At 35.2% G+C, this 14,216-nt stretch overlaps 2 protein-coding genes across 2 annotated transcripts in view; one reads left to right on the plus strand and one right to left on the minus strand.

The window, feature by feature from the left end:
• Positions 1-14,216, minus strand: part of LOC125672290 (asialoglycoprotein receptor 2-like) — a 69,934-nt gene that overhangs the window by 15,895 nt on the left and 39,823 nt on the right. The gene's annotated exons all lie outside the window — the stretch shown is intronic.
• Positions 1,670-14,216, plus strand: part of LOC125672289 (uncharacterized) — a 32,299-nt gene continuing 19,752 nt past the window's right edge. Inside the window, exon 1 of the mRNA XM_048908505.2 lies at positions 1,670-2,018. Coding sequence (XP_048764462.1) covers positions 1,712-2,018 — 307 coding nt within the window. The 5' untranslated portion in view covers positions 1,670-1,711. The remainder of the gene's footprint in view (positions 2,019-14,216) is intronic.

Below are 14,216 nucleotides of genomic sequence, written 5' to 3' on the forward strand. Positions count from 1 at the left end.
ACATGTGTCACCTTGGCCCTGCCATTGTTCAGCTGTTGTGATTTTCAAAAGATTTTTTATCAATTTTTATTCCCATAAAAATTATGGCTCCAAAGAATCAAATCATAACTGAAAATGAATTCGCATAACACAGCGATGTCTCAACATCAATATAACTAACACGATATTGCTGTTCTGTAAAGACCAAGGTCACAAGGTCATAGCTCATGGTATGATATGATTCTCCAAGACACCTGATCCCACCTCTGGTGCATCCCGGGCTGTGTTTGCCCAACTCTCTATTTTGCATTGTTTATAGGAGTTATGAGATTGATCACTGTTCGTTATCTTCACCTTTCATGAAAGACCTTGCCATAAGAAATCTATATAGAAAACATGAAAGCTCTAATTGAAATAGTTTAGGAGATAATGAATAGGTAAGATTTTTATCTAAAATATGTCAAACGTCCAGGTCACAAAGTTGAAAACCAAAGTATAACAGTGTCTTGTCATAAAAAAAAACTATATACAAAATAAGAATGCCTTTCAGGGGATATTGAATAGGTCAAATGCCATTGTGCCACAAGCTCTTCCTATAAAGAATCTGTGTACAAAATACATGTATGAAAGCCTACCTAAAATAGTTTCGGATATACTTACTAGGTTATGTTTTCTTAATTGTGGGTCAAACTCCAAGTTCAAGGTCAAAGAACATGATATGGAATTAAAAGTCTTGCCATAAAAAAATTATATACAAGATATCAAAGATCTACTTTAAATAGTCCACATGTTAAATACGTGAGATGTTTTTAAAAGGTCATATTTCTAGGTCAAAGCCACAGGATTGCACATCATTGCGTCACAAGATCGCACACCATTGCATCACATGAAATGTCTTTCCGTAAAAAATGAATACACAATATATGAAAACCCTAGCTTAAATAGTTCAAGATTTTTCTTATATATACATGTATACTGGTACGGTATAAGCATATAAAACTTTGATCCCCTATTGTTACCCCATCCTACCCCCGGGGACCATGATTTCAACAAACTTCAATCTACTCTACGCCAGGAAGCTTTCGTGTAAATTTCCAGTTTTCTGACCCAGTGGTTCTTTTAAAGACTTTCCCTATATATTAGCATGTAAATTTTTGATCACCTATTGTGGCCCCACCTTACCTCCAGTGGTCACTATGTTAACACACTTGAATTTGCACGGTGTCAGGAAGCTTTCATGTAAATTTCAACTTTTCTGGCCAAGTGGTTTTTGAGAAGATTTTTAAATGACCCCACCCTATTTTTGCATTTTCGTGAATATGTCACTTTTGAAGGGGGCATGACCCTTCATTTGAACAAACTTGAATCCTCTTCACCCAATGATGATTTGTTCTAAGTTTTGATTGAAATTGTCCTGGTGGTTCTAGAGAAGATGTAAATGTGAAAAGTTTATGGACAGACAGATAAAAGGTGACCAGGAATGCTCACTTGAGCTCTCAGCTCAGGTGGGCTAAAATGAATGAATCGTAAAATTAGACGTAATCATTATATCCCGTAGATAGGGATCACATGGATTAAATGTAATACGTTAATGATTTGAATAATTAATAATTCCTTATCGTATCACTAAAGTACTCAATATATCAAGCCACGAATTTCCAAGAAATATTATATTATGAAATATGTATTATTTGAACGTGGAACATCTCATTAACTGTTCCATACCTTTGGAATGACTGAATTCATTGTAAAGACAAGATTCGCCATGTTAAAGAATATCCTGTCTTGCCTGCTGATTACGATCTTCATGACGTCAATGACTATGTCAATTTCGCTATTTGTAATGAGGAAAACGTCTCCTGCATACACTTATACTGACTGTAAGACGCTGAGAGTATCAAGCCTGTTGCACTGCACCAGTCTCTCTGGACAGCTGAAGGAAGTCACCTACTTTTACACTCCAGCTGATAAGACTTGTCGCTGGGGCTGTACGGTGATTTATTTGGCGGGAATTCTTAATAGCGGATGGCAACACTATGGTATGTACATAATGTATTTGGAAATCCTGCTTTCATTGGGTTTTGTGGATTACTCTTGTCCAACATTTCATTATCAATATCCTTAATGACGTGTCCTTCAGAATCATATCCAAGCCACCCTTTGAACTGCTTTTTTGTAATATTTACATTTACAATGTGTTTGTCTATGATACATTTACAAATTGTAATGATATACATGTCCTCATAAATGTGTTGGAGTTGTAAACAATGTGAAGCAACATACGTCTGAATACAGGTAAGTTTCAACAGGTGATTATTTCGAAAGAATTGGAAGTAGAATGTAAATACATGTATTAGAGATTGAATTCGTTTCTTAATTATCTTACTCTATTTCAAGATTTGGACTACTGACCCATTTCACCATAAACTGCAACTAGGATTACTATTTACTTTCAATTTTAAATTATCAATTTAAACTTTTTTGTTCAATCAGAAAAAATTTAAGAGATGGAATCTCAGAGTATTTCAGCGTTTTAGTCTTCGATCTTAATCGTATATGTGGAAGATTTCAAGGAGTCGATTTAGGGATATGCTTGAGGTCCACATAATTGTATGCGTATTACATGTAATATATAAAAATAATCTACCAAAACACTTTCATACTTTGATTCATCTTTACCTAATCTTCCACTCATACGCATGCGTCAACAGCTATATGTTAAGTTGGTTCGGTTCTTCTTTGACTGAGAAAACCGGAACATCTACTGAAGTAGAGAGTGATCCGTCTACCTTTTGGAGAGTGATGTAGTCACTGTAGTACTATTTACATCTACGTCAGTGTATTATTAAGTACTCGCGTCATAAATATGGCGGGTTTCATACATTTCGCGAAATTTCTACTACAGTGAAAGATGTGTGAAAATAACTGTGATGATTGATTTCTGGTTTTGTTTTAAACATATTTCATTGATCATGTCAAAAGGATTCGGAGCACGTTTCTAGTCTCTCTCAAGCATGGAAGATTTTCATGAATTTTATTCATAAAAGTTAAAGCTGTATGGTCCGAATTTCGACATTTTTTAGTTAAATGTCATACATTATTTCACCTGTTTTAATCAGAATTATTTGATTTTAAATCCGTTTTTACAAACCACTTCACTCGGCCATTTCAAGTGACAGTCACGTGTTCAGTTAAGATTTTCAGATCATCGGTGGTCTTATATGTGTAAAGCTGTGTATTTTGTTGTGTCATGGTGCGGTACTTTTTCCTTTGATCTTAACCATACATTAAATCAGACAGAAAACCTTTGGCAGAAATCTAACGTACAATAACTTCCAGGGGCGGAGCTTAGCTGTACAATAACTTTCACGGAACCGTACTCTAACGTCCACACTACATGTATGAACATAGCTAGAAAAGAACAATTTTGTAACATTAATCAATGATGAAAACATAAGAAATGCAACATATAAATAAATTAAACATAATTGATGTGTTCAGTTAACCCAAAGTGGCGGTTACATGATTTCCGAAAAAAAGGGGACGTACATATTACTAGTAATACTTAACCATTTTGGGTGCCAGATCTGGAGTTTTACTCGCATTATTCTATGGTCGTTATAATGATCTAGTTTGCCAATACAACCTATCATTGGGTCAAATGCTGTCTGACGTGTTTCATGCCGATTGTTAGGCCGTTATTGGCACACTGATTTTGACTACGGATAGCTCTGTTTACCTGATCAAGATATAGAGCTCACTGCGGGTGTGACCTGTTGACAGGGGAAGCTTGCTCCTGCTGGGCACCTGATTCCGCCTCTGGTATATCCAGGGATCCGTCTTTGCCCAACTATCTGTTTTGTATTGCTTATGGGAGTTACGAGATTGATCACTGTTCGTTATCTTCACCTTTCATTAATTCTGATTTCGATGTTCTGTACCGGGTTTGAATGTTTTCAACCATACATATATGTATGCCATGCAGTAATGCCTTGTAAATTTGTGGCGAAAAAAGTGGGCTTTCAATCTGCCACTCCCACATCAATAGATTCTGTACTACAATAGTAATATTTCTCAACTGCAAAACAGCACGTGTTATGTGTAGCTAAAGTCTGCGACATACATATACTTATTGTGTCCAATCCCTCATCTGCGCTTTTTTCATTATCCATTGATAACATGCATATTTGAGATAACGTAACATCATCCAAATCATTTTGAAACTCTAAAAAGCCAGTGTCATCGATTTCCCTATCCAATCTGTTATCAACTCCAGACTTATGACGTCACATCGCGTGCATTTTTTGCCACGATGTTAGGAATATTCATGACACAAGAAATTTCAGTGCTTTCTTTCGTTTGTATAGGGTCGGAAAGTCTCGTTTACTTTCACTTTCGATTTACTACTTCCGGGCAGCTGTCGAAAAATGTCACTTTGTTTTGCTTTGGTTATGCTCAGATGACAGCGTTAAAATGAACCTACAGCCTATATAGATTCCCTACTTATACAAAGAGAGGAAGAAGTGGATTTATAGATGCAGGTAAACAAGTCATAATACATATATTTTTACAGTTAAATCGCCGATTGAGAACTCAGAAGCAGTGAGCTCTACCCACGACCGGGTGATTGATCTAAAACATATTTTACTGAATATTTTCGATAATAAACAGCTGTCAAGTTGAAGGGTTTAGTTTTTGATGAGTTAGAACTAACATTACATGACACAATTATGCAGTATGTTACTTTTGATAAAGGAGACAGACTGAATGCAAAAGGGTCGGTGGGGGGGGGGGGATAAAACAATTAGCTGGGTAAAGTAAATATATGCAGGTATCTATTTGTACCATGTTTTGTCAACCTCCCTGATTAATAGTTGATCATATAAACTTGTAATAACACATTTTTATGGGATGCTGATAGCTGGGGGGGGGGGGGGGGGGGGGGGGCAGTGGCTCATTTTCATTATGTTTTAATTAATAATGATATTGCTTATGTTTTTATTGTGACCCTCACGGAAAATGGTACCAATTTGGAAACAAAAAATCTTCAAAGACGATTGGGATCACTGAAATAACATGTTTTTACAATATTTACATTAAGAAACATAATACAGGACCTAGAAAAAAACAGTGCGACATTTAACTCTGGACACGACAAAAGTCCGGAGTTTCGCCAACCCTTTTATTAAGGATACAAATAAACCCTTCACAAAAAAAGATGGGATTTTATGTTCACAAGACATGCACCAACATTTACACTTGCACCTATTGTAGTTTTTAAGATATTTCACCTGAAATCAAAAAATCCCATGGGATTTTGGAGGGATTTTTAATCCCACTTGGGGGATTTTCACTCCCACAAAAAATCCTATGGGAGAAAAAATATAATTTCTCCCATAGGATTTTAACTCCCATATTTAAACTTAATATGGGATACAATGTCCCATAGGAGGAAATGTCCCATAATGAACATGAAATGGCAGTAAATATCCTATTTGAGCATGAATGGGAATAGATATCCCAAATAAAACACAGGATGGGATTTTTATTCCATGAATATAACAATAAAACAGAAAATTGTATCTTAAAAAGTGTTGTTTGTCATGATTCTTAAAATGTACTTAAAAGCCAAGGCATGGCATTAATTTTTAAATATATATAGTAATTATAAACTCTTATGTGTAGGCCTATGTGTTTGTGAATAAATGTCTAAAAAACATGAGAGATAATAAAAGATATTAGAGCTCTGCATTACTAAACTTTTCCCCATGCAATTTTAATTGTATACATATAACCCTTGCACAAAAATATCCATATAAAATTGGACGGGACTATATTATTGCAACAAGCAGACAAGAACACTATGAAATACTCATTCACACACGGGCACTGTAAGTTAATGTAAATATATAGTATGTGCATGTATAAATATATATACATGCACATACTACATGTATCTATTTACATCAACTTCCATTGCCCGTGCATTCACATGCAGTTGCTCACATTCACTATTCACAACCCTTCATATGTCGTCAGGTACTAAAATATGTTCACAGGAACCGGTAATTTTGTTTGTATTAATAATAGTGTGGGTATATACCATATACCGTACCATCCCCTAATCAGCTGCTATTGGGGGGGGGGGGGGGGGGGGGGGGGGGGGGGGGGACCTACAAGGGCTGATACTTCACTCAAAACTTCGTTTCAAAATAGTTCTTAAAATTATCGTCACCCACCATCCTTGTGGTTTTATAAAGGGTAGCAGTATTATTACTACAGATTAAATTACCAGTTCCTGTGATATGTTGTTGAATTACGGAATAGGCCTAGCTTACAACTTGTTTACATATTCTAAAATTAGTGTTAAGTGCTTACGGTGAAACATGAACTCTGCTAGGTGATGCTAAGTTGTTTAGTGAACCGAATCAGACATCTCAAATAAGATTCTCGATTATTTAACAACACAAGAATCGTTTTACAAAATGTATGCTTCGGTCCATCTTTCCCTCCCTTCTACAATCGTATTCATTCTCAAGTCAAAGTACTTTCTCCGATTGCTACCTTTACATTAAGCGTCGAAAAGACTTTGACAGGCGTGTCCGAATAAACGGTTAACAGACGTCTCGACTCTAGGGAAGTTCGGCTCTAAGTGTTCTAAACATCTCGAGCGATTTTATAGTGATAAACTTATATGATTTTCGACATTTGTGTATCAATGTTTTATTAATATTGTAGACTTTTTTTACTCATAAAGCAAAGCAATGTTATCGCAAATTTTTAGGTCTACTTACAAATGTATTAACCCCGAGATCCGCCACTAATTAGTTACACAAGTTGTGTGGATACAACAGTCTTCACTTATCATTTTAATTTCATTGGATGATAAAATAGATGACGTTAAGATTTTGAATACCTTGTATACGCAAAAGAATTTAACTATACGATGTTTATTTTTCAAATAATAACTTCAGTGGCGAATGGGCGGATCCCCCGTCCCATTCCCATCCCTCACGCATAGTACTAATTATTTCCCCAGCCACTTAATGACCAGATATACACGACTATTGAATGTAAAGCACTGTTCAGTCATTGTGTACTCCCAATTAATTAACAATCTACCCTCGTAAATCATAATCGTTACGCTTCAATGGACATGAAACCTTAAATCAATCCATTGACACTACTTAGTCAACGATTTTATATTGTGATACATTTCTATGATTTCGGACATTTATATATCAGGATTATCTGATTTATTTATCAGTGTTCAAAAATCAAAGTACATGTACCGTTACAACGATTTTATACCTACTTCTTATAATACCCCCCTGGATACGCCACTAGCTAAATTAATTCTGGTGATGCCTATAACAGCGGTACATGTACTCACCTATCATTCTAACTTATTGAAAGTTAAAATAAATGTAGATATAATCTAATGTAAACATTTTGAATACTTTATATATATATATATATATATATATATATATATATATATATATAAAGGCATGCCTTCATCATATGATGTTATGTTTATTAACTTTAGTGGTAGATAACCGAGAACGACACTCCACCCCTACTTCGCACAATTCAATTTCTAATATTGACAAGCGGCCCATTTTGACCAGATAGACATTACCCTTGAACGTAAAACACTGGTCAGTCATTGTGTATTTCTAATTAACAAACTTCATCATTGAATACAGCCACTGACACTAGTCGTGAGTTGATTTTGTACGTGATAAATTCCTAATGATCTTTACTCGTGTGTTTCATTGCTTATTTGGAGTTTTTATTTGTTTGGTTTTTCCCCCTTCTTCTTCTTCTTCAAGAGCAAAGTATTGATATTGCAGTTTAACCCCCTGGAACCGCCAGTTATTAGGTAGACGTATTGTGTTGATCTACTAATTAGGTAAATGAAGTCAATGGATATCTGCGGTAATATTTAGCGTTATTCACTTAATATTAGCTTCCTAACTATATTGAAAGTTGAAATAACGTTAACATTTCGAATACTTTAAATATCTAGGATACATAATCATACGAGGATTATTTTTTAATATTTTGAAATTAGAAAAACAACTTTAGAGGCGGAGGAGCGGAAGCCATCCCTCTTCCTGCAGGATTTATGGTCCAAAATTGACAAAAGGCTCGTTTTGACCAGATAGAAATGGCACTTTCAAACGGAAAATATTGGTCAGTCATTGTGTACTTCCAATTAAAAAAACTACTCCCATTGTAACTCTACTTAGTCCCTGGTATTCTACAATGTACAATTTGAATATTTCATATTTGTATGGTATAAACAGTCACACGATGTTTAGTTCGGAAATTTAAAAAAAAATGTAGTGGGGACACTGGTCAGTCATTGTGTATTCCCAATTAACAAACTACCCTTTTAAATCCTACTCGTTACGGTTCGTCAGACACGACAACATCTTGTGGGTGTACTTGTTTATTGTAATTAAGGTCTGCTTCGCAATGAAAACCTGTTATCATTGACAATTAATTGTTATTCCACTTAGTCATCGATTTTTTATGTGATACATTTCTATGATCACGGACATTTATATATATATATCAGGGTTGTCTTGTCAGGGTTTATTTATCATTATTCCAAAAGCAAAGTACTGTTATCACGATTTTATGCCTACTTCTTACCCCTCTGGATCCGCCACTAGCTAGATAATTTTGGTGATGCCTATAACAGCGGTACTCATCTATCATTGTAACATTATTGGAAGTTAAAATACAAGTAAATTTAATGTTAACATTTTGAATACTTTACATATATACATGTTAAGGAATTCATCATATGATGTTTATTAAATTTAGTGGTGGATGACCGAGAGCGAACATCCCCCTCTCCCTCGCACAGTTCAATTTCTAGAATTGACAAGTGGCCCATTTTTACCCCTGAACGTAAAGCACTGGTCAGTCATTGTGTAATTCCAATTAACGAACTTCACCATTGAGTTCTGGCCGTTACGCTTCGTCAGACACTAACCCACTAATACTACCTAGATACTGATTTTGTACGTGATAAATTCCTGTGATCTTTACTAGTATGTTTCATTGTTTATTTGGAGTTTCTATCTGTTTGGGTTTTCTATTTTTTCTTTCTTCAAAAGTAAAGTATTCATATTGCAATTTAACCCCCTGGATCCGCCACTTTTTAAAAGTACACATATAAATATAATTGTGTTGATCTATAATAATCAGGTAAATGAAGTCAATGGATATCTGCGGTAAAATTCAGCGTTATTCACTTAGCTTCCTAACTATATTGAAAGTTGAAATAGACAACGTTAACATTTTGAATAATTTGAATATTTAGAATAGATAATCGTGCGGTGTTTATTTATGAATATTTTGAAATTTAAAAAAAACCAAAACTTTAGCGGCGGAGGAGCAGAAGCCACCCCTCCTCCTGCAGAATTTATGGTCCAAAATTGACAAAAGGCTCGTTTTGACCAGATATAAATGGCACTTGAACGGAAAATACTGTTCAATCACTCTACTTAGTCCCTGATATTCTATACAATGTACAATTTGAATACTTCATATATGTACAGGAAATAATCACACGATGTTTAGTTCGGATATAAAAAAAAATATAGTGACCCAACTGGTCAGTCATTGTGTATTCCCAATTAACAAACTATCCTTTTAAATCCTAGTCGTTACGCTTCGTCGGACACGACAACATAACACATTGACCCTAACCGAACAAGTCTTGTAGTTAAGGTCTTCTGCTCCCAAATGGAAACCTGAATAAGATATCATTAAGGTCTTCCGTTTCCAACGGAAGATTTCGTTGTTCTTGACACTACTTAAATAAAAAAAAATAGTGGTCCCACTAGTCAGTCATTTTGTATTCCCAATTAACAATCTACCCTATTATATTCTACACGTTACGCTTCGTCAGACACGAGATCATAAGCCATTGACCCTAACCTATCTAGTCTAGTATAAATGGGTTTTTTGTTTACTGTAATTCAGGTCCTCCGCTTCCAACTGAAGACCTCATTGTTATCTCTGTTATCATTATGGTCTTCCGCTTCCAAAGAAAGATTTCGTTGTTATTTTTGACACTACCTAGAGACATAATCTCGAACATTTATGTATCGATGATTTGTTGTTTGTTGTAATTTTTTGGTGGAAGCTTTACTGGAGTTGAAATAGTTACGGTTGATATTGGAAATAGATTTTACAATGAAGAACTAATACTGTCTTCATTACTAGGAAAACTTTAGTAGCGGACTGATCAAAGCACCCACCCTTTCCCCAACCCCTCGACCAGCCATCACGTATAGTTCATTTTCCAAAATATATAGATGCAACACTTGATCGTAAAATAGTGATCAATCAATGCATATTCCTAATCAACAAAATACCTTTAAAAGTGCGACATTTAACTCTGGACACGATAAAAGTGCGGAGTTTTTTGTCTATGACAACCACATATTTTCTTCAATAAAAACACTAAAATTTCACTCTGTCATTAAATGTACGTATACGACGCGATCTAATCAAGCCGGCATAGAGGCGCCCCATGCGAAAATTACCCTTATCAAATGTTACGTACTTCGGATTTTTATTGAGCTTAATCCTAAATATTGCACATCTAGATAATTTTCCAAAAATATATGAAACTTTTTACTTGTATCAAAATTCTTTCTGTTTTATATCTTCTAAATTTTATCATAGAGTTAACTAACAGTCTCACTTGCAGAATTAAGGGGTGTGGAGATGGAACCCCCCCATCATTTCAAAGATAAGAATTTAATTGCAATTGCAATTGATCATTACCTGTAATGCTTCAATATTTTCTCCCGTAAGGGGGGGGGGACAACCCCTCCCGAACCACCCTAACCGTGATTTGGTTAGTCCTCAATTGCAAAGCCCTTGTAGTCCAATATCCAGTATCCAGTTAATGTAGGGCTTTTACATGTAATATGTATATCAGATATGTTTCATCCCGTGGGGATCCGGTGTTGTATCATAGACCCCCCCCCCCCCCCCCCGGAAAAACGGGCCCGGAATTGCGCCCCAGGATATAATTTCCCCCTATGTACAAAATCAGTATAGAGTCTCCCCTTTGGCGGAAAAATCGCCCTGGTATATATATAAACCCCCCCCCCCCCCCCCTGTTTCCGGATTTCATTTGTTATAATAGTTTAAGGAAATAGATATGCGCTCATTAATATTACGATATTCATAAAACAAACAAATATTTTTATTGTAAATACAATATGCTTACCAAAAGACTTTAACGATGGTCAATATAAGTAGGATTTTTCGTAAAAAATCGACTCACTAAGCGCACGGTATTGGTGTCACTTTACGTTACACTTATAACGTCATAAATTGTGGCAAAATATAATCACGAAAGCAACGTCACATTTTAAACAAATTCATTATCTCCAAGCTGTAATATCATAACTAAAGCACATGCATGATTAATGTTTAAAAATTGAAAATAAATCTTTGTACGTGTATAGTGTACATTCATAAAAATTATGAATTCTTAGAAATACTCCAAAGTATACGTACTGTATTTATTTCACCGTGCCTACAACAGCAGGCATGTCGTATGAAATAAGGGTACCCGTTTCGGTAGGTTTCGTTTTGCTTCGGTAGATTTCGTTTCCTTTCGATTTCGTTTCGTATTTTACAGGTAACCATCCCATGAAATAAGGCTTGCAATTCTTATGAATATGACCTCTGAAAAATTTGAACACAGTAAAAAAAATCAGTTTTGGTTTTTTCTAGGATATATATAGACTTAATAATCATTGCTCTCTTTAATACTTTTTATTAATGCCAAACACGGAAGGGGGGGGGGGTTAAAAACTCCCGTACGTTTCTGTCATCGATCTACATCGATCACGCTCTAGTGGAAAAAAAACAACAACCAGCGCATAGAAAGTATATGTAGTTTTGCGCTTTATAAATGAATAATAATAATAACCACGGTGAGTTGAAGTGAGAGATAAAAACTTCCAAATAATATTACATTTTAACGTTTTAATGTTCACTTTCATTTCTGAATAAACAGTAGAAAAGGTATACAGAGTGTTATTTATACTCGTATGTTTTACTTGCGAATCGGTTAGTTTCAATATATATCATATTTAGTTTTGAAGGGGTGGTCTCGTGAAAACCGTGTGACTTTAGATTTTTTTGTCAGATGTTGAACTTTTGATCTAATGATATTGTTATTCATATGCGGAAATCTTGATTTGTATTCGATAATCTTGATATCTATATGCGGACGGAAATTTTGATTTATATGTGAGAAATCTTGATATCTATATGCGGACGGAAATTTTGATTTATATGTGAGAAATCTTGATATCTATATGCGGACGGAAATTTTGATTTATATGTGAGAAATCTTGATATTCATATGCGAATTTTTTTTATTTTACTCTACGAGAGAGAGAGAGAGAGAGAGAGAGAGAGAGAGAGAGAGGCTTCCTCTACTCTTCTGGAGTACCAACGCATATGGGCGAAATATTCCAGGGGCAATCGCTCACACCCGCCAGAGATCACCTGGGTCCTAAATACAACAGTGAGGTTGTTCAACACGTCACTGATACTCTAACAAGATTTTGACATTCAATTCATTTAATATGTGACTTATGTATATATCTTTCATTCATTGGAAGGGGGGGGGGGGTACATAAGATCTAACACGCTATATATATCCACCGTTCTGGTGCCTGTGCTCACATCCACCTCCTAGGGAATGCTACTGGCTGGTGCATGTTGGAAACTGTAGGAGGGTCCACAGTTTGCTCTGTACTTGCTCTTTAAACCAGGTAGCACGCAGGAGACAGCTGAGATGCGCAGAGATCTCTTCCCCCTTAGATGATCACCCGTTCAGGTCCAGGCACCCATGTCCACATAAGGCCCTCTGTGTTGCCCCTACGTTGGTAGTCAAACTGGCCGCCTCCCCAGTTCCCCACAAAAAATTGCACGCGACCCTTTCCGCCATATATGTAAATTTGCACCCTGTTTCTGATTACGATTAATACATATTCAAATTTGTATCACCCTTGTTAATCCAGCTAGGTAAGCAGCCTATGGGGGATTACAGGGCAGCCACCCAAGCTTCGACATAGCTACTGGGTTTATTCAGCATATTAGGGCAAGGTCAACTATTCAATTCAGGCAGTAGGCCAAATGTCTCACGGCTGGTAGTGCTGTATATTTATTAAAGTTTAATTTTAGCAGAGTAGCTCCTCTAGTTAAATTTAAGACATCCGAGGTCAGGTCATGGTCAATGAAGCTAATTCTTTTATCAATTTTTGAAATTATGCATTTCACCTACAATCAATATGACTAAATTCATGCGTACATCTAGCATGTGTACATCAACATTATCAAATACGAATCAAATATTATGGAATATAAATCGAGATTTATATAATTATCGAATATAAATAACAAGGTTACCAAATGTAAATAAATAACAAGATTATCGAATATAAATCAAAATTTTCGCATATAAATATTAAGATTATCGAATATAATTAAAATTTTGTCATATATGAATAACAAGATTATCGAATATGATTAAAGAGTTTCGTATATAAATCAAGATTTGTATAATATTGCAACGTTTTACACACCGTAAGTGTATCTGTTCAATGCTGAATTTTTATATGCATACATACAGTACATCGTCGCAAACCACGGGTTATTGTTTCATTCTATTTCACAAACGTATGTGAAATAGAATGAAACAATAACCCGTGGTTTGCGACGATGACATACAGTAGTACATGCAACTAAATGTAGTCTGTACAATTGTCATTTGATAAAGTCAATTAAAGTATATGTACCAGATCTAGAGTAAAACATATCTATGAGATACACATGCAATAGCTTAAATACCTTGTATACTATTTTTAAAAATTATTTTAATTTAGATAATTCAAAAATAATAAAAGCAACATTTTACGTTTTAGCTAGACGTAGGTTGTGTACATTGACGTCGCGTCATTGCGCGACAAAATCACATGGGACATTTATTTGGACATTAAGTATCTTTTCGTTTTCCTAAATGGACGCGGGATAAAATGAAATGTTGTATATTCTATATAGTAAATTTTATGTACTTTCTGTAAGTTATATTCATTAAAATATTCGCTTTGGAATAATGCTTAGAAATAAGACATAAAATGGTAGAATTGTTTAAAAAGCGCGGTATTTGTAGAAAAAGG

This window comes from Ostrea edulis, chromosome 4 (assembly GCF_947568905.1).
Source record: "Ostrea edulis chromosome 4, xbOstEdul1.1, whole genome shotgun sequence".
Taxonomy (NCBI): domain Eukaryota; kingdom Metazoa; phylum Mollusca; class Bivalvia; order Ostreida; family Ostreidae; genus Ostrea; species Ostrea edulis.